General features: G+C 40.2%; 1 protein-coding gene across 1 annotated transcript in view; it reads right to left on the bottom strand.

The window, feature by feature from the left end:
* dgkzb (diacylglycerol kinase, zeta b) overlaps positions 1 to 22,885 on the bottom strand; it is a 154,933-nt gene that overhangs the window by 99,850 nt on the left and 32,198 nt on the right. Inside the window, exons 2-3 of the mRNA XM_034175777.1 lie at positions 12,697 to 13,709; positions 3,044 to 3,155 (exon numbers count right to left, since the gene is read on the bottom strand). Of these exons, the coding sequence (XP_034031668.1) occupies positions 3,044 to 3,155; positions 12,697 to 13,673 (1,089 nt within the window). The 5' untranslated portion in view covers positions 13,674 to 13,709. The remainder of the gene's footprint in view (positions 1 to 3,043; positions 3,156 to 12,696; positions 13,710 to 22,885) is intronic.

Raw genomic sequence — 22,885 nt, 5'->3', positions numbered from 1 at the left:
ATTAATCCAGGTTTTGAGTATATTTCTTACTGTTACATGGGAAACAAGGTACCAGTAGATTCAGTAGATTCTCACAAATCCAACAAGACCAAACATTCATGATATGCACACTCTTAAGACTATGAAATTGGGCTATTAGTAAAAAAAGTAGAAAAGGGGGTGTTCACAATAATAGTAGTGTGGCATTCAGTCAGTGAGTTTGTCAGTTTTGTGGAAAAAACAGGTGTGAATCAGGTGTCCCCTATTTAAGGATGAAGCCAGCACCTGTTGAACATGCTTTTCTCTTTGAAAGTCTGAGGAAAATGGGATGTTCAAGACATTGTTCAGAAGAACAGTGTAGTTTGATTAAAAAGTTGATTGGAGAGGGGAAAACTTATATGCAGGTGCAAAAAATTACAGGCTGTTCATCTACAATGATTTCCAATGCTTTAAAATGGACCAAAAAACAGAGACGCATGGAAGAAAACGAAAAACAACCATCAAAATGGATAGAAGAATAACCAGAATGGCAAAGGCTCACCCATTGATCAGCTCCAGGATGATCAAAGACAGTCTGGAGTTACCTGTAAGTGCTGTGACAGTTAGAAGACGCCTGTGTGAAACTAATTTATTTGCAAGAATCCCCCGCAAAGTCCCTCTGTTAAATAAAAGACGTGCAGAAGAGGTTACAATTTGCCAAAGAACACATCAACTGGCCTAAAGAGAAATGGAGGAATATTTTGTGGACTGATGAGAGTAAAATTGTTCTTTTTGAGTCCAAGGGCCGCAGACAGTTTGTGAGATGACCCCCAAACTCTGAATTCAAGCCACAGTTCACAATGAAGACAGTGAAACATGGTGGTGCAAACATGATATGGGCATGTTTCTCCTACTATGGTGTTGGGCCTATATATCGCATACCAGGTATCATGGATCAGTTTGGATATGTCAGAATACTTGAAGAGGTCATGTTGCCTTATGCTGAAGAGGACATGCCCTTGAAATGGGTGTTTCAACAAGACAATGACCCCAAGCACACTAGTAAATGAGCAAAATCTTGGTTCCAAACCAACAAAATTAATGCCTTGCAGATGTGAAGAAATCATGAAAAACTGTGGTCATACAACTAAATCATGGGTTAACGCAATAAATTTTCATCTGACTGAAATTTTTTCCTGGCAAAAATCAATGCCAGCAATTCCCTAAAATGTGGCGTAGTGGGGGCACATACTCTTTTTTCCTCAATAAATACAATAAACACATTATACAGCATACAAATCTATTATAAATAGCCTCTAAGGGGAGCCAGACAAAGCATTAAAAAATGCAAAACTTGAACATAAAAAGGTACATAAAAGGGTGGTGGGCGCAGGGTGTAGTCTTGATTGTGGGGGGTCTGGGGGTGCTCCCCCAGAACATTTGTTAAAGACCAAGTAAAATTTTGTGTATTCTGGTGAATTTTAACAGGTATGAAGCCCTCTGAAACAAATAAAAGTCACTTCAATCTGTGAAGTAAAAACACAGTATTGATTATGGGGGGGGGGTCTAGGGGATCTCCCCCACAATTTTTTTTTTAAAAGAGCAAGTTAAATTTTCTATATTCTGGTGAATTTTAATGGGTATGAAGCCCTCTGAAACAAAGAAAACTCACTTCAAACTGTCAAGTAAAAATTCTTTGTCTTCTGTAGTATTTTGATCGGTTCTAATCCGGTGAATGCACCAAATGGGTGCTGTGTCGCTGTACAGTCAATAAAATACAAAATTAGGTCCTAAAGCAACTGACAACGTTGTTCTGCTGTGCACAAAGTAACACTGTCACCAGTTTTGAAAACGCATGCGCACTGAGAAACTTAAAATTGGCTTATGCGAACAGCTTAATGCCAAGTTTAACATTGAAAACGCCATAGACATGCTAACGCGTTAGCATCGGTCCCGTTTTTAAGTTATAAAATACATCTATCAACTGTTTTAGAAGACCATAACGGGTCGGTTTAATATAAAAAAGGTAAATATTACTCACAGACATATGCTCTTTAGGGTTTTAGCGGGGAAAATTAAGATAAAGCGACAAACCATCGAAGCAGAGTCGGATCATTGCTTCATTGGTTCAAAGCAAAGCCACGCCTCGTCTACTTGGGGAGTGTCTGCTAATGTATCCCACGAAGACAGGGAGGAGAAGGACCGCGGCTCATGGCAAGCAGTAAACAGAGCGGAGAGGAGTGGAAATTCACACAGTCCCTTCCTCCACAGTCCACGCTGACATTGCTGCTGTTTTGATTAGCGCAGAATGGGATGTTGCTTTGACAGTGAGACTATCATATTTCGGCCCCAAAACACACATGACACCACGTGCGCACGCCTATGTGTGGTTAAATTTTCCAAATGACGGAAATCCGTCGTGGTGACGGAGAACTTTAGTGATTCACAGGATTGCTAAAAAAGCAGTTTGAACATAATAGTTTTGAGTTTGTAGCGTCAACAGCAGATGCTACTATTATTGTGAACACCCCCTTTTCTACTTTTTTTTTTACTAATAGCCCAATCTCATAGCCTTAAGAGTGTGCATATCATGAATGCTTGGTCTTGCTGGATTGGGGAGAATCTACTGGTACCTTGTTTCCTATGTAACAATAAGAAATATATTTTCAAAACCTGGATTAATCTTTTTAGTCACATAGCACTACTATTATTCTGAACACTACTGTATATAAAGAGTAGGAGAAGGCTTTAAGAAGTATTTATGAAGCTTCATGAACTACGTTTGCATTGGCATTTGTACAATTAAAACTAGGATCTGCCACATTTTTTATTTTCTCCTGAATCAGATCATATGGACAAGCAGATAACCTGGTTTCACATTTAGCAGCTCTGCCTGTGAGATAACAAGTCATGGGTGTGATGAAATGCACAATTTGATGAGGGAAAAAAGTCATAATACCACCATTGTGAGAAATATTGTGATAAAAATGAAAAGTTAACAAAAAGGTTGGTGAGAAAAAATTCTAGGGGAAACACTCTGGCTGTGAGATGGGAAGCTGGTTATTAACAGGATGTGGTCGCTCACACTCCAGTCAACAGAACTGCTGGGCTCCTGTAGCGGGTCACTCCGTCCTGCAGACGCCAAGACGTCGGACTGATGTGCCACATGCTGCAGACCCGACTTCGCAATGGCTTTTCTGAAATCAGAGCAGGAGAAAAGGCGTTTAATTAGTAAAGAAAACCTTTCGTGTTCACCGGATGATATACGGCTGTGTGTCATGAAAGACATGCGTGCTGAAGGAGGTGAAGGTGCGCTCAACCTCCTCAAGCTCTCAAAAGGCTGCTTTGAAATGCAGATAAAGTGTTGCAAGAATATTCATGTTCCTACACCACAAAAAGATGATGTCACTGCAGCACAAAGATTAGCACCATGTGTGAAGCGTTCACTGTAATCAGACAGTACGAGGTGGTTTCACTCACAGTTTGCCTCAGACGGCCCCTTTGCTTTTACCCACAAATGTCAATGAGTAAAACAGTAATTATTTATTAGAAATTTTAAAGCTACACTGTTTAGACTTTGGGAGCATTTAATAGAAATGGAACATAGTATTCAAAACCATCGCTCATTAGTGCATAATTACTACTTGCAACAACAACAACAAAAAAAATTTACATGAAATTCATCCTAAATGTGTGAGGAGTTGATTTCAGAATGCAAGCACCAACTCATGAAATTGGCAGTATCTAGATTTGTTAATCAAGGGCCATAACTTTGCCAAAACGTGTCAATCTTGTACAATATTACAATATGCGTATTATCAACCTACAACAAAGATTTGAATCAAGTTACACGAACTTCCATGTAAAAGTGTGAGAGGAGTTGATATCAGAATGCAGGCACCCACTTATGAAAATGACAGTCTTGATTTGTTAATCAAGCGCCATAACTCTGGTAAAAAGGGCCCAACTTGAATGATATGATAATATGCATATTACCAATCCTTAACAAGGACTTGTACCAAGTTGATTACAGAATGCTTATACCCTTTTTGGGACGGACAGACGGACATCGCCACGACATAATTCCCCTTTGGGGATTCAGCCAGCGGGGGATGAAAAACCAGACTCAGTGAACAGAGTCAAAAATAAGGACTTTACTGCTGTGAGAGCAGCCTCCATAAAGACCTAACTTGAGAAGTGAAAGCCAAACATTCTGACCTAATAAAATCTTGGAACAACAAAAATGTAGAGCAGCACGCTGAAGACCAACAGCCTACAAACGCTCCGGAGAACGGCAAACGCCATCAAAGCACTCTTTAGTAAACTCTGACCAAAAATAATCTCATTTGCCACACCTGGATCAGGATCCCAAACCAGATTGTTTTCATGAACCAGCAGTTTGGCAACACACACCTCATCCAAACACGCACATTCCGTTTTTAAAATGGTTACAGAGAACAATCTCAGTGTTAAAAGTCACACTGAACAGAAGCGCTATCTGTCTGTACATGTACACTTTACCTCCTCTCACAGGAGCAGAGAACTGGAGGAAAAATGCAAAAGAGGCGTGGTAACTAAATGGAACACATCCCAGCTGAAATGGGACACTTTTCTTCAGCCCATTTTCAAGAATTAAGTGTTCAACTTCAGATTTTCCAGCTGCTGAAATAGAACAAAGCTGTGGCACATTTTTTTTTTCCTTTTCATCACCACTGATTAATACACAATGGCTGCAACAGCCACACTCAATATTTATTTATAATATCATCAGAATGAATGAAGACACATTGGAACAAAGGCCGACATCAAAACCGGTAATTGGACAAAACAAAACAACGGAAAAATAAACTGAGCCAACCCAAAGCATGCACACGCAGAGACTCATAAATATGATACAATGTTAAAAAAGCTTTCATAATGTTGACTCTTAACCACTGTTTGTACATTTAAATCAAATCAACCTGTAACTTCAATTCATATTCAGAATATTTTAGAATTTATCATCTCTATTTCTTTTCAATAAAAGGGTTAATATCTTGCTTAATCATTCATTAAACCTTTAAAGTTGAAGTATTAGCAATAATTACTTCACCTTACTTCCCCATATCAAGACATAAAGCCGCTCACATCTGATTAAATTATGTAATGACAGATTTATCATTCAATCATACTGCATGCATGGAAAGCTTTGTACGTTGAAGAGGAAATATCGTGCAGGTCTGTGCACTGCCCATGATTCATGTTATTCAGTAAGGTAAGAAACCAGACGTTTTTAACCCAAATGTTGACTGAAGACTGCCAAATCCAAATGCCGTGTTGTCTGGAGTCTAAGTTCCCCCCCGAGTTTTTTTTTTTTTTTTTTTACAAGTTTGGGAGTTCCTGTGTTAAAACACACCTTGAGACTTGCACAAATTTGATCCTTGCACTGACACGCAATCTAGTGTGCCAATGAATGCGCAAAGAAAATTTTGAAATGTTCAAAACTTCTGGCACGCATTATTTTCGTGAACTAGTCGTGAACATTGCACAACCTATTCAAAAACACTGCATGTCAATGCGCACAGAGCATCTGAACGATTATGATAAAATGTTACATCTATAATAAACTTAACTTTACAGATAGATTATCTAACTCATAAGGAGTGAAAATGCAACTGTTTGACCAATCCATTACAATATGAATTATAAATAATTACCTTTGAGACAAGATTACAAATGAGTTATCCGCCGCACAACACGCACAAGACAATCTGTAGCTGTACGTACACAATGTCTCTGATTCTGGGAGCAATGAGAGGATGGTTTCATCAGCCAAGTTCTGAGAGCAAATGCCTCATCTGCTACAAAATTATTATTTTATACAGCGTGATGTCAAGCAGGACATAGCGGGACATATTGGCACAACGAATTACACGGCAGTGCAGGGGTCAAATTCGTGCAAGTGTCAAAGGTGCCTTTACACTCTAGCGTGAGTTATATACCAAAAAGTTGCACATTTGCTAATAATAATTATAATTACTATTTATGTAGAACTTTCCAGGTAATCAAAGCACTAAACAAAAACTAACAATAAAAGAATACCAATATTAAAAAGTACACTACAACAATGCACTGAAATCCCGAATTAAAGAGTTGGTACTACAGAAAAACTTCTACTCTGGAAAAGTAGTATAATATTACTGATATAATATACTAATATTAATAATATTAGTAGTAATAGTTAAAGTGAACAGTTGTGTCAGTGCTGTGAGGTCGGTGCTCCTGCCTTGTTTGTCGTCACGCTATGTGGCCGTGGCAGTCCTGCTGAATCGTGCCCCGTTTTTTTTTTTTTATTATAGTTGTTGTTTATATTTTACATAGTGTTTAAAACATCTAATTTCCATCATAGATTAGATTAATATCAATAATATCATACCCTCCTAAAAGTCAGCTTCAACCGGGGGGAATTTTGCCGCATTGGTTGAGAAACATTACGTTAAAGTCCCTCATTATCAGAACCTTATCAGTACATAAAAGCAGGTCTGTGATAAATTCACCAAATTCTTCTTGGAATCTGCCATATGACTCAGAGTGCATGAATAATGTAACAAGCCAAGATGTGTGCTCACAACGTGAACAACACGATGTTTCAGACATCGGTATCAATGGCATAAATCATATGTTCTACACAGCTGGCTCTTTCGATTTGTTCACTTGAACAAAGTGTTCCATCTGCTCTTCAATCAGATTTCTGGGTTATTTATTTACTCCACCACTGGCTCACAGGTCAGCTAGGTCACTTCTACTTCCTGGAATAACAACATTCTGGCTTTTCATTGCATCTGTTGTTCATTATGTGTTTCATTATGTGGTTCATTATGACCATCAGCTTCTTGATGTACTTAATTTTATTTTGGGTTTGTTTCTGCTTAATTTAAATTCTGGCTCCCTGAAACATGTTTCACTACAAATTCTAGTTCTTCAAACCATTTTCGTGCATTCACTGTTCACTGCGCTCATCAGCTCCTCAGAACAGTTCACGTGCTCCTCCGGCTGTTCCAGCTTCAAGCTCTTTGGGAGAGTTTTTTTGTGTTTAGTGTTCATTGTGACGTCTGTCCTCACAACACTTCATTACCCTCCTCAGGACTTCCTGCTTGTGTGGTGGAACTGTGGAACTGTCTATCTTGGCATTTCCTGGAGAGACATCCACTTTTTTGTAGTTGGGCTGACTCTGTCCTGTTGGCATCTGTTGCTTTCAAAAACAACAAATCCACTCTCTATTAATCTGTACTCTCAGTACATCTGCAAACTGAAGCCTATCAAAGGAATGGGGACGATGCGATTAGAGCAAATAAGTTTATTTCAATTTGTGCTTTTGTTCCTTGGCATGTGAAGTACCTTGTGTACCCTTTAAAATGTAAGGACTGGACAGATGACTCGATAGATATATTTGAGTTCATCTCCTCCCATTAGTTAACACGGTATTTCAAAACCAATGAATGCTATCATCTTGTATGTCTCCAAATTAAACAGGCTTATAAAGAGGATAGATTAATTAAAATTGGTTAATTTTGATGCACCAGCTCAATCCCCAAACCAAGTTTGTTTTACTTATGTAACATACCATATACCTATCTGCCTCCTGTTGGGCATGTCTGGGATTGCTGCGTGGAATAACCTTTTTAACATGCATGATGGAAACATGCAGGAGGTGTAGTTGAAGTTACATGTACATGTAAATGAGAATATTGATCAGTTTGTTTCATTTTCAAACCCCAGGTTTGATGGCTGCCAGGGCCACCTGTCATTGTAAATCAGAATTAAATTGTGGAGGAAGTTGTGCTGAATACATGTCCTGCATGATTACAATGCAGTCAATGGATTTGAGTCAGCGGCACTGGTTCTTCTCGTGCGACAGAGAGTACCATACCACATTTTGAGGCACACTATTCGAAGCTTAGTTGTAGGATTTGCTGTACTTTGGATGTTACACTGAATGTTAAGTCTACAAAATACCAAGAACGACCTCAACATTGCTCATCTCACTGTTTCATTATCCCAGTTTGCTGAAAGTGTCTGTCATATGTTGGAGATTCTTTTGATCAATGGCCTCAATCTGGAACCCAGAAAGGGCAGAAATGATGCGGGTTTTAATTTCTACAAGCCACATCACAGATGTTTCACTGACCAAGTCCTTCCCTCTCTATAAAGTGGAGTTAATCGGTGAGATCATGTGGGTTAGTTTATGGTGACAATGAAAAACCTGTACGATCTCTGCACCCTGTTTTCCATCAAAATTAATGAATTCTGGCAAACGTTTTTTGCATTGCCTGCCAGTCAACAGTGTTGGACACGTTACTTTAAAAAATTAATTTGTGACAGTTCCTTCTTCCAAAAAGTAACTGATTTAGAGCATTATAAAAGTAATTAGTTCTTATGCCGCATTCACACTGGGCGCGATCAGATGCTACAAATTCGCAGGGGTCGCGTGGCGATGGACGCGCCATCATCGCCCGGTGTGTCGCTCTGCTTTTCCTGCGAAAATTCACCCCGGTGCGTCAAACAGGAGGAGCTTCCATTCCACTCCAGCTCCGGTTGTCAGTCAAGTTAACATGACGGACCTTGATCACATGGAGCGAGTTGTTGTGGAAAGCTGACAAATGTCATGAGACGTTCCCAATTCAGGAAGTATCACTATTTGCTGCAGGAGCTGCGTCTGGATGACGGCTGCTTTCAGTGGTCCTTCTGCCTCTGCAGGACCCAGTTTGAGGACCCCCTGTCCCGTTCACACGCGCACATGTAAACAATAAAAAAAAAAAAAAGAAACTCTGCCGCCTGCTGTGGGGCTGCTCCTCGCTCTTCCCACAAAAACTGTCATAATTGTGTTTAGAAACCAGTCACCATTTGTTTTATTATACATCTGTGTAGTTAATTAATAAAATATTCTCCACAGACAATTCACTCGCACTCGCATGTAAAAGAAAAAAAAAAAAAGAAGAAACTTCGCTCCCCCTCCTGCGGGGCTGCTGCTCACTCCCAAAACTCTGTCATAATTGTGTTTAAAAACCAGTCACCATTTGTTTTATTATACATCTGTGTAGTTAATAAGTAAAATAATCTCCATGGACAATTCGTTCGCGTGCGCACGTAAAATAAAAATCAATCAATCAATTTTACTTATATAGCGCCAAATCACAACAAACAGTTGCCCCAAGGCGCTTTATATTGTAAGGCAAGGCCATACAATAATTACGTAAAAACCCCAACGGTCAAAACGACCCCCTGTGAGCAAGCACTTGGCGACAGTGGGAAGGAAAAACTCCCTTTTAACAGGAAGAAACCTCCAACAGAACCAGGCTCAGGGAGGGGCAGTCTTCTGCTGGGACTGGTTGGGGCTGAGGGAGAGAACCAGGAAAAAGACATGCTGTGGAGGGGAGCAGAGATCAATCACTAATGATTAAATGCAGAGTGGTGCATACAGAGCAAAAAGAGAAAGAAACACTCAGTGCATCATGGGAACCCCCCAGCAGTCTAAGTCTATAGCAGCATAACTAAGGGATGGTTCAGGGTCACCTGATCCAGCCCTAACTATAAGCTTTAGCAAAAAGGAAAGTTTTAAGCCTAATCTTAAAAGTAGAGAGGGTGTCTGTCTCCCTGATCTGAATTGGGAGCTGGTTCCACAGGAGAGGAGCCTGAAAGCTGAAGGCTCTGCCTCCCATTCTACTCTTACAAACCCTAGGAACTACAAGTAAGCCTGCAGTCTGAGAGCGAAGCGCTCTATTGGGGTGATATGGTACTATGAGGTCCCTAAGATAAGATGGGACCTGATTATTCAAAACCTTATAAGTAAGAAGAAGAATTTTAATTCTAGAATTAACAGGAAGCCAATGAAGAGAGGCCAATATGGGTGAGATATGCTCTCTCCTTCTAGTCCCTGTCAGTACTCTAGCTGCAGCATTTTGAATTAACTGAAGGCTTTTCAGGGAACTTTTAGGACAACCTGATAATAATGAATTACAATAGTCCAGCCTAGAGGAAATAAATGCATGAATTAGTTTTTCAGCATCACTCTGAGACAAGACCTTTCTAATTTTAGAGATATTGCGTAAATGCAAAAAAGCAGTCCTACATATTTGTTTAATATGCGCATTGAATGACATATCCTGATCAAAAATGACTCCAAGATTTCTCACAGTATTACTAGAGGTCAGGGTAATGCCATCCAGATTAAGGATCTGGTTAGACACCATGTTTCTAAGATTTGTGGGGCCAAGTACAATAACTTCAGTTTTATCTGTGTTTAAAAGCAGGAAATTAGAGGTCATCCATGTCTTTATGTCTGTAAGACAATCCTGCAGTTTGGCTAATTGGTGTGTGTCCTCTGGCTTCATGGATAGATAAAGCTGGGTATCATCTGCGTAACAATGAAAATTTAAGCAATACCGTCTAATAATACTGCCTAAGGGAAGCATGTATAAAGTGAATAAAATTGGTCCTAGCACAGAACCTTGTGGAACTCCATAATTAACCTTAGTCTGTGAAGAAGATTCCCCATTTACATGAACAAATTGTAATCTATTAGATAAATATGATTCAAACCACCGCAGCGCAGTGCCTTTAATACCTATGGCATGCTCTAATCTCTGTAATAAAATTTTATGGTCAACAGTATCAAAAGCAGCACTGAGGTCTAACAGAACAAGCACAGAGATGAGTCCACTGTCTGAGGCCATAAGAAGATCATTTGTAACCTTCACTAATGCTGTTTCTGTACTATGATGAATTCTAAAAAAAAGAGAAAGAAACTCCACTCCCCCTGCTGTGGGGCTGCATAATTGTGAGATAAAGGACAAAAGAGACATAAGTCCTGCTCACAGGCTGCTACCAGATACAGGACATGTTCCCATCTTCAGTCAAACTCCAGACATCTCCACGTCACCAAATATTCAGTCCCTGATTGGTCATCGCGGCGCGCTGAGACAAAAAAGTTCAGATTTTTCAACTTGGGGAGGAGGGCATTGTTATCCATCGCATCGCGCTGCATGACTTGGCGCCAAAACGCGTAGTTCCAGAGGGATTACATGGGAACCTGTCGCTGCTGTCGCTCACGTCGCACCCGGTGTGAATGCAGCATTAGAGAAATTGACTATTGCATTACTTTTTAAAAAATGTTCAAATATTTGGATCCCCCTTTTTAATGTTACTTTAAATTCAACTGTATTCGCCCTATTGACATATCCCATAATTCCTTGCGCGCCAGAGAGTCACTGCAGTCAAACAACATATAGAGAATCCACATGATGACAATTGTAAATGAATATTATACTACAAAAGTGTAATTTATGTTTTTCATCACGTTAAGACACTCCTGCATGATACCTTGAAAACTTGCTAAAACAATTATAACAAATAATCCGTGTCTGTTACGTTTAATCTGCGTGGAATTTAATAAACGGACCCGGAATTTCAGACAGATTATATATATTAGTCTGGAACAAAGAGGACAAACAGTGGTGTAAAGGACAATAATCAAGACGTTAAAGAGCAAACTTCACTTTCTCCCAGAACAACATGATTAGGAAGCGATTGTACTTGTAGCTCACAGCAGCTCCCATTGAAAATAACGGCGAGACAGTCTGTGATTCTCACATGTTTACATAAAACAAATGCAATAACAACATCTATAAACCCAGCGAATATATTCAAGAGAGTTTTAGGCACGATATAAAAATAGTTTTATGTTGCGATGTTAATGGTGTTGTCCGTGTGCAGCGGTTAAAGTGCAGCCCAATCAGAGCGTCACAATGTTACTGAGATCTCGCAGAGCAGCGACCTCTCCGAGGTTTTGCTGGATTTGAAACGTCAATAGAGCGAATGTTCAATTATTTCTAGTAAAATTGAATATTAAATGTGTTTAATGAATTAAATGGCCACTTAATAAAATAAATTATTAACCAAAAACATTGTATATTAATCTACACTATTTTAAAGTTGCTGTGGGACAATGTGAGACAAAACACCCATCAAATTTAATGTATGATTGTAGATATTATCATTACTATGTTTATATAGTTGAACAATCAAACACAATAGATATTTTAGAAATTTTTGATATTTATTACATTGCAGCCTGCACCTGGATAAGCAACCCAGTCTCACGTATTGTCGTGATTCAGCAGCATGAAATATACATTAATCTATTGGTTCGTCATATTGTCATGAAAAGTGCTAAATTTTCGTCATGGAAAATTGCACGGAATTAAAACTGCAGTGGGGTGGTTATGGTTAGGGTTGTGGGTAGGAGTAGTGTTAGTAATAGTGAGTTAAAAAAAAAAAAAATTGCCACGAAAATTTGAATCATTCCGTGATGGGAGGGCAAAAAAAACCCCATGAGACTGGGCTGGGATAAGCAGGCTTACTACGGAATTTTACTCTTCCTTAGCCAATCACGATCACTTATGCAGTTGTCTCAGAAAAGAAAAGAAAAAAACTCTGCAGCTCAGCTGAGAGTCTGCAAAGGAAAACCGGTTCAATAAGCTTAATTATAGTCCTGACATATTTTACTGTCAGTAACGATAACAGCATTGTAATGATGGAAACAGTAATTAGTTAGATTACCAGTTATTGAAAAAAAAAACAGCTTTATTTTAACAGAAGTAGAATTCAGCGTCAGTCAAGAATGGCAGAAAATCTCTCTCTAGCATCAAGACAATCACATTCTAAGCCTCTACAGCATGGAAGGTGTCACGGTCTACGTACAGCAGGAAGGAACTCCAACTCTCCAGACGGGAGTCGTAGTTGTGGACCCCCAGTGGACTGAGGGCTCCGGGGCCTCTGTGGAAGGCTGGGTGGTTCAGGTAGTAGACTGAACTCCTGCGGTTGGGGAGTGGAGCGCCTTTTCCTGGCCAGGGGCTTCCAGCCCTGGAAATTGTAGAAATCTTTCTTCTCTTCCTCTGGCTGGAAACACAATACCAGTTGGAGGGCTTGGAGTCTCCCAGCAAAACCTGAGAAGAGTTTCTCCTTAAGCAGCGTGGTGCACGAATAATGGGTCTTGAAGTTGACGGTGGAGGAGGAGGTGGAGGATGGGGAGAAGGGGAGAAAGCAGCACACGGATCAGGGTGCCAGGCGTCCGCATCAGGCAGCTGCTCAGGCTCAAACACCTGACTACTCTCTGATGTGCTGCCGTCACTGGTGGAGCAATTACTCATCTCATCATCTCCATCTGAGTGGAGACTGCTGGAAGGCGAGAACATCCTCTTGTTGGTAGCACTGCCTCTCACCTCCACCTGCTGCTCTGTAGCTGGTAGGCTCACACCCAGGCCTTCCTCCTCCTCCTCAGCCATCTGGATCAGGCTGGCGAGCAGCATGGACGGACCCAGCAAGTGGGGGTCAATCATACGTAGCTTTCCTACTTTCTTCCGGCTAACCGCAAATCGTGGGTTGTGACTGGGGGTGGTGGTGCTGGAGCGTCTGCGTGTATGACCTACCCACCTACTGTTCCTGGGCATCTTTTTCATCTGTTCACCCCCTGCACCTGGCACATCACCTTGCAGCTGGAGGCTGGAGCGTCGCTGCTGGGTCAGGCTGGAGGAAGGCAGACCCGCACCAGACCTACGACGGGCCTTGCTGGTTGGGAAGGCTATGCTGGGTCTCCGTTGGTGGAATGATGCGCCTTCTGCATCAACGTGCAGAGCAGCCTCTTTCCTCTTAAAATGGCGCCGGAAGAAAGTGTCCATGTTGGACGACCTGATGCAGAAAGCTGAAATGCTCCTCTGTGGTTGTTGGAAAGAGCAGTCAGTCTATTAAAACTAGCACAAGAACATTTAGGAGGTCATCAAAAGGAGAAATGAAACAAAACTGTAGCCTTTTAACCAACTTTTTGCTATGAGGTAAGAAAGTTAAATGTGAGGACTTGGTCTTCTCAAAGCACAAGTTGTGCTTTGAGAAGACCAAATCCTCACAGGATTTATAGTTGTTCAAACCGAGTTTATTAGAGGGAAAATGGCACCAGGAAATTAAACTCAACTCAGTGCTAGTAGGTTTTTTTTTAAACCAACTAGTAAGTCCCTTCGGCTGCTCCCTTGTTTGCACTCGGGGTCGCCACAGCAAATCCAAGGTGGATCTGCATGTTGAACTGGTACAGGTTTTGCGCCGGATGCCCTTCCTGATGCAACTCCACATTAACATGGAGAAATGTGGCAGGGGTGGGATTTGAACCTGGAATCTTCTGCACTGAAACAAAGCACATTAAGCACTTGGCCACCACCCCTGCCTAAACTGCTTTAATATGTACCCTGAGAAAAGTTCAGCATATTTTGCATTACTGTGATCTAATTTTTGCTGTTGTTATTGAATTAAGATTTGGTTACTCACAGCTGTGTGGGAATAAAATGAACGTGTTGTGCTTTAATGTCTAGGCAGATACGTAGATGCTTGTTTTTATGTTGTTAATTTTATGCCTTATTTATTTTGTTCTTGTAGTTCTTTAATGTTCCATGCTTTTTTATACTGCTTGTATCTTGTGATTTTTTTTCCTCCTGTGTCTTATATGTTATATAGTCACTTGCTTGGGGAATTGCAGCATGAAGTCCAAAGAAAATGTCCCACTGGAGACAAAGTACATCCTGACTTTGGTCTCAAGTGTAAAGTTTAATAGTGGCGTGGAAGGAAGAAAAAAAAAATGCAGCAAGCTGACTGACGCCACTGCACAGCTGGTAAATCAATACACTGGTGCCTCTGTCAAAAGAAAGACTTGTCCAGCAGACACATTAAGGGCCCTATCTTCTATTGGGTGCAAAGTCACGTACAACATAATACCCCCATCACACATACGCCAATTGAGGCTGAACTGCATCAGAATGACACATGCCGATGTGTCAATACTTCCCGTCACAATCGGGAAGTATTGTGGTGCAGTCCAAAGACCAACGGACAGCAGTCTGTGAGCATCTACATATTTGGTCCCATTCGCTCGGCTGTCCCGAGTGTGCTGCACATGTTCAAAACACTCTTGGCGCCATCGAGGTGGAGCGCACATCTGAAGGCGGTCTATATGCAGTTTTTGCATCATCTGATCACAGTCTACCAATTCTGATGGCATCAACACAGCATTTGAAATCATCTGATCGCGGCTGATTGAGTTCTGAGATCGATCGGTCACAGCAAAGCCTGCCGACATGTTGTGCCACAGATGTCCACCTCCAATGGACTCCAGCCAGGGAGGGCAAAGGAAATGTTGATATGTAATAACATGTATGTGGCACACATTCAGTGAATGTGAAGAGTGCACAATCAAACCAAAAGTACTGTGTGCCGCTGCACTTCTCCGTGGTCTCATGCGCAGTAATGCGTAATAGCGCACGTCAGACATGAAGCTGAACGGATCTCACTGCTGCAATATATATATTATTACCTGATCACCATCTAAACTCTGAAGGAGGTGTGATGTGGAACTGTATGCCAGGCCGTGACAACATTATTAAATATGAGACTCGCCATCAGCACGGCACCATGATTCGTTCACAGCAAGAGCGCACAGAAACCAAACCACAGCCTGTGATGAAAAGCCTCACCCGGCTGCAAAAATTAAATCCTGTGTGATAATCCAACAGATATCACGGTGTAGAGAGTTGCGTTGTGCTCCTGAAGTGACCAAGAAAGAAGAAAAATTAAAGTTCGCTGGAAAGGCTGCGTCTGATGCATGATGTGACTGCTTTGCCCACGGCCAGCAACGTTTCAGCAAAGGTGTCCAGTGGCACAGGCGCACGCACATTTAGTGGCTCATGCAGCCCTTATGAACACACACACACACACACACACACACACACACACACACACACACACACACACACACACACACACACACACACACACACACACACACACACACACACACACACACACACACAGCTGACTGATAATTTCAGCCCCACATGTGTACATGGGGCACATGTGCATGTACAGCGCTGCATCCCACTACCGTCCCGTGTCTGCCATCCAGACGTGTGGACATCGGGCAGTCTTCAGCGCCTTTTATGGCCATCTGACAGCAGTCTGTGTCATCTAAACTGTTGTCTACATGTTTTGGATGCCATCGTGCAGGTGTGGACGTGGTAATCTGGATGCGTTCTGACACTTCTGACCACACCTCTTTCCCTCCCGACTGTGTCCAATGAAGGTAATATTTGTCATTTTGGCCTGGTTCCTGCACATTCTTACTATGTGTGATGGGGGCTTTAGTGTCATTGCTAGTTTCCACTAAACATCAGGGCTCCAGACCAACTTTGTTCAGTAGGAACACTGCTGCCCCTTACTGAAGAGTATTATTACCTCTGCCAGTGAAGTTGGAGGAGATAGTTTTCGCCCATTTCTTCATCTGTTTGTGAGCAGCCTGGAACCCACATTTTTCATATACTGTTGTGAGGTTTTTACTGAGGATTCATATCCTGATAGGCAAGAGGTGATTCAATTTTCAAAGTCATAGGTCAAAGGTCAGTGAGGAAAAATCTTGGGAAATTGAAAAAAATCCCTATCTTTAACATTGATCAAATTTTCAAAAATTCATACTCTGTCAAAAAAGATGTAATTTCTTTCATATTTGAGAGTATTATGTAGGAAGATATGCTTTATTGACTGACAAAGTTTGATCCGGATTTGACCCAGATAACAGATTTTGTGGCCATTTAAATTAAACACTGAAAATCCCATTTAATGTATATTTTACATCATATGTTAATCAAACGTGCCCCAATCACACTCATATTTGAAAGTGAGGTACAGACTGGCACTCATTATCGCCTGACAAAGTTTGCTCCGGATCTGATGAGGATTGTGGATTTTGTGGACTTTTGAATTTAATACTGAAAAGCCCATTTGGTGTACATTTTGCATTATACCTCAATCAAAAGTGCCTCAATCACTCATTTGTGACAATGAGGTGCAAACTGGCACTCTCAGTGAATCGCCTAGGTTTGATCCGTATCTGATCTGTATTGTGGATTTAGCGAATATTTGATATTAACACTGAAAAGCCCTTTGGATCTATATTTTGTATTATAGTTTAGCTTATGAAAAGGCACTTCCAACAGGACTTTGATACTGAAAATTTTTACAAGGTAAAAATTTGTGGAATTGGAAACTAGTGTTGACAGAGGTTTGCACTCTACGAGCGCAGTGCTCTAGTTATCATTATTATTATTATTATTAGTAGTAGTAGTAGTAGTAGTATTTCTAAACAGTTGTATGATTCAAACTAGGCTGTTTGACATTTTAACCAGGGATTGGAACCAGAATTTTTTCCCAATTGGTTTGTTCCGAACCAAAACAGTTTTTTTTTTAACATTTCCAGTTTTGGGTTCTACGCCAAAATTGGTGTTCCTCACTGGTTAGAACAAAAAATATTCTTCCTGAACCGGTTAATAACGTTCCATGTCAGCTGTGGGACACTGAAAACAATGTATATGCCAGACCTGTATGTGACGCTGTAACGCTCCCATGAAAAAAATGGAGAAGACAATACAGTGAATTGTAGCAGGCAACAGAAGCTCAAATTTTTCAAAACGGGACACTGAGTAAAATAAAGCCTTTTAAGAGAAAGAGGGTCTGTGCTGGTCACCTGACATAGACTTATTGTGTATTTAAAGCAAAGCCGTGTGCTTGTTATATTTTTAAAAGACAAGGCACTGTGTTGCTCTCTGCAGCTACAGTTCTTGCACAACCACAACCACAACAATAACCCCTAACAAGGCTGAGCTATGTATGAATGTTATTCATTGGGGTACGTGGGAATAGCCACTTCCTAAAACCATTCACACACTGAGTAAGACGTTTTGGAAGATGACGCCTGGGAAATACTTTAATTCCTTATTGTGGAAATTACTGAAGAAATGCAGTGTTTTTAAAGAAGTCCCTCAGTGTTTGTCTGCTCTGGGTGCATTTCATAGCCTGAACTAGAGAACTCCAGCACTTTGTCCCATCACCAAGAAAAATAAGCTATTTTAAAAGTTGAAATATATTCCGGCCAGCGTTCAGCCATCTGACGTATCTTCAGTGTTCTGCTCGCGATGAAAATAAATCCCATTTGATCCACAAAGACAAAAAAACAAACAAAAAGCATAATACTGATCCGAATAAATGCACTGTTTTTAAAGAAGTCTGTCGACATTTGTCTTCTCCAGGTGCATTGAAATATGGGACACCAGCACGTTGTCCCAACAACAGCCAAAATATACCACAGGCAGAAGTGAACCCCACTGTCACATTTATTGGTGGTTTGCAAACTGACACGGTGCATTACTGCCACCACCTGGTTGGGTGTAGAAAAGGGTGGTCCCAAAAAACAAACTTCAACTTTTTCAAAGTGCTTCTTCATTTTTTGGTTCCTTTAGGGGTAAAAATAAATTGGGTGAAATTTCATGAGATTTGAAGAATATTAACCATTGCTGCCCGGCCCTTGTTTTTCGTGATGTGCAAGTGACAGTTTGAGTTATGGACTGGATACATTAGTTCATTAGCAGCACCAGTGGCAGATTTTGTTACATCTGCCTCAGGTCACATTTTTGAGGCATTCAATATCAACATGGACTTCCTCATCAAGAACTCCTCAGAGTTGGAGGATGACCCATCATTGTAATCATTACAGCAGGTCCTTTATAACATCGCTGCTGTCAATGATTTTGCTGAGGGAGGAGTTGCACTTATCCAGGATTACAATCAGATCCTAACAAAGGAAGAACAGCAGCTCCAATACCTGCTGGAAGTTGTTGAGTGGCATCGATGTCAGTTCCTGGAGGCGAAGAAAATGGGAACCAAACACCACTCCCCACGACTGCTTTCACCATATAGGTGGACTGTGACATGTAATACTTTTCTATCTCTCCTGTATGGTCAGTTTAAAAAGAAAGGATTGTTGTTTCAATTGGTATTTCATTTGTGAACAGGTATGTTACTATTGCTGGTTTGCACTAATATGCTCAACCACTGCAATTTCCACCCCATGTGCAGCAGTGGTTAGAATACAGTCATATCAGAATAAAATTTTGCACAAAACATTTTCTCATCAAGATGAACAGTTTTATCAGGAAGCACCTTAAAGTCACATTTTTAATTTTGGCATGCTGTAGAGGACCATCCTAGTGTAGAGCATTAATGGAGTTTGATGTCCTCACCAGGTCATTGTAAACAGAAACCTTTTCAAGAACAAAATAAATAAGTGTTCTGTTCCAGGAACATAAAAAAAATTAAGTTTGTTTTTGTGCTATGAACCGGTTCAAAGCCTTGATTTTAACAAAAGACCCTGGTCAGATTTGGATGGAGATTAATCAATCTCACTGTTTCATTTAATACTTTATTAATAACAAGTTATGAAACAATGTTTTAATAAAGCCTAGATTTTCTTTTCAGCATTGTAAATTCTCATTTCAGAGTATAATTCAAACAAAAACCATCTGCTTCAAATTCATAGTTTAAAGTATTAGTATTATATTAGAAGTTGCATTTATTTTAAAACTCATTTGATGTTTCAATATTTTAAAAAACCTAAAGAGTTACGCCATTTTTTAAAAATCACGTTTTATTCTTAAGTGACACCTCATTGACAAAAGTGTGACAGCAGACCACAGTCTCCCCTGTTTGGCCTGCAGAGGAGCACACAGAACATGCAGACAAGGAACGGGCCGCTCTTCAGCATCGGTAAACATTATTGGAATTTTGGATAGAAATCTGTGAGCGATGGCAGACTGCAGTTTTTTTTTTTGACCGACCCTGCTCTCTGTTCACAGAGCAGCAGGCAGTGTGACGGAGCTAAAAGCTAAACACACCCGCAACACACCAGCGCAAGAAAAAGAAACCACACTCATCAACTGTACAATCCTACGCAGCTACTTAAATTCACTTCCTTTTTTTATATTATTTGTATTTTTCTATATATTAAAAGTGAAGTGGCCTCTGTGTGCATGTGTGTACCTTCGATCACAGAAAAACTGGGGGGAGCTGACATTTCCTGTTTGATATGTTTATGTATTTTGGGTCAACGATGAACGCCACGAAAATGGAACGTTGATAAGACTAATACTTTTGGAGAAATTAGGGATATTAGGTAACAACGGTGAGCAATGGACGTTGATATCACCATTAATCGTTCGCTAGTAACCAGATAAGCTCTGAACAAAGGAAATAGCTCAACCTTGCCAGTTGTAATACATGACATCAACTAAATGTGCCAAATAATAAATAAAATTATTCATAAAACTCATTTTAATTTTCTGCACTTTCAGTTAAAATCATTATCGAAACTTTGAATAAATTATTACCACCCTTGAAAAATGTCAGCTACCTATTTTATAAACACTACCCAATCAAGAGCCCATGGATCCCCACGGGTGACACCCTAGTTTTGTTGTTGTTTTTAAGAGGGGCAGCATCTAAATGGAATCCTGAGTTGACTCATCACTCTCAGACTCTCCCCTGCTCTCTCTAACACACAAACACACACATTACACTGTCATACTCACACAAGAAAGAAAGAAAGAAAGAAAGAAAGAAAGAAAGAAAGAAAGAAAGAAAGAAAGAAAGAAAGAAAGAAAGAAAGAAAGAAAGAAAGAAAGAAAAAAGCTCTGCAAATTTGCAGGTCACCCATACACGAGTGGTTGTAATAAATATTTGCTCTGTCTCAAAAGGTGGTCAAGAAATGCAAGCATTTGCTCTCAGTGTGGAGATCTGAAGGCAGCTGTCATTCTCACTCCCAGCAGCCATTATCCTTTGATATCAAATGTGCATGCGCTCATTTGTGCCCCCATGGATGGCCAAAGCCAAAGCTGGTGTGTTCCATTCATCCATCACAAGAAACCATTTGTGCTCTTGTCCACCTAAAAGCAGGTTTAAAGTCTAACTAGCGCATTGTGCGTCTGGATCCACGGGCTCTAGATCAGGTAGTGTTTTTAAAAATAGATAGTTGACATTTTTCAAGGGTGGCAATAAATTGTGCAAAGTGTTTATAATGAGCTGAAATGGCATCCAGAATGTTTTCAGAACTTTAGACCACAACAGTTTTTAGAAGAACTCAACACTTATTTCCTGTTAATTATGCAATTTTTTTAAAATGCTTATTTACTGTCTTAATATATTTATAAATTGTTTAGGATCTTTTTTTTTATCATATACACACTATTATTATCGTCATTATTATTATTAGTAGTAGTAATTATCAATGTTCATTGTTGTTAGCTATTATCTGTAGTTTCTCCAAAATATTAGTCTTATCAACAGTCAGTTTTGGCGGCACTTATCCTTGTCCAAATATACATAAGCATACCAAACGGCAAATGTTAGCTCTCCTCAGTTAGTCTGCGATCAAACTTACACACACACACACACACACACACACACACACACACACACACACACACACACACACACACACACACACACACACACACACACACACACACACACACACACACACACACACACACACACACACACACACACACACAGTTCTGTCTTTCTCGCAGTATGCTGCAAGCAGGTGCCTTTTAATTTTTACACACCCACAAACAGAGACGAGGCGGATGACATCAAATGCACCACACTTCTCACTCATGTTAACAGCACCATGATACTTAACTCGCTCATGGTAATGGCAACATGACACTTAACTAAACTGACTAAATCAATAGAACTACAAAAACAATAAATCTTTAACACTAACAACACTGTTAAACCACCTACAAATCTAATACATATACTATATTTTTACTTCAAAAAAAAGCTATAAGAAACCATATCGTGAGCCAACAAATCCATTGTTTGTCCATTTGCATATTTTGAAATTTTGGGATTTGACTGATTATCTCAATACAAACTATGTTCAAAGTACAAAACAAATTTCTACCACATGTCCAGGACCTGTTTAAAATGAGGGACTCCAGTTATAATCTACGAGGAACATTGTTATTCAAAGATATCAAAGATTCGAGCTACCGTAAAAAGTCACTGTCTTTCTGTTAAAGGTGTTAACACTTGGAATAATTGCCCAGATAACATAAAATCACTTGGTACTCTGGTCGGCTTTAAAAGGCTCTAAAAAACTATTTGATTACTCGCTATTTTTATTCACTATTAGGTTTACTGATTTTGTTTTGTTTTTGGTGTACTGCTGCTTGCATGTTTGTGTTGTGAAATTGTAGTTCAGGGATCAATTTATACTTGCAATTAGGTATATGTATAATTTTATATACAGTGAGGAAAATAAGTATTTGAACACCCTGCGATTTTGCAAGTTCTCCCACTTAGAAATCATGGAGGGGTCTGAAATTTTCATCTTAGGTGCATATCCACTGTGAGAGACATAATTTTAAAAAAAAAATCCGGAAATCACAATGTATGATTTTTTTTAATAATTTATTTGTATGTTACTCCTGCAAATAAGTATTTGAATACTTGTGAAAATCAGCATTAATATTTGGTACAGCTTTGTTTGCAATTACAGAGGTCAAACATTTCCTGTAGTTTTTCACCAGGTTTGCACACACTGCAGAAGGGATTTTGGTCCACTCCTCCATACAGATCTTCTCCAAATCTTTCAGGTTTGGAGTTTCAGCTCCCTCCAAAGATTTTCTATTGAGTTCAGGTCTGGAGACTGGCCAGGCCACTCCAGGACCTTGAAATGCTTCTTACGGAGTCCCTCCTTAGTTGCCCTGGCTGTGTGTTTGGGGTCATTGTCATGCTGGAAGACCCAGCCATGACCCATCTTCAATGCTCTTACTGAGAGAAGGAGGTTGTTTGCCAAAATCTCACAATACATGACCCCATCCATCCTCCCTTCAATACGGTGCAGTCATCCTGTCCCCTTTGCAGAAGAGCACCACCAGAGTATGATGTTTCCACCCCCATGCTTCACGGTTGGGATGGTTTTCTTGGGGTTGTTCTCATCCTCTAAACATGGTAAGTG

Source organism: Thalassophryne amazonica, chromosome 8, assembly GCF_902500255.1.
Source record: "Thalassophryne amazonica chromosome 8, fThaAma1.1, whole genome shotgun sequence".
NCBI lineage: Eukaryota > Metazoa > Chordata > Actinopteri > Batrachoidiformes > Batrachoididae > Thalassophryne > Thalassophryne amazonica.
Note: the sequence above shows the minus strand (reverse complement) of the source record. Positions and strands in the feature narration are given on the sequence as shown.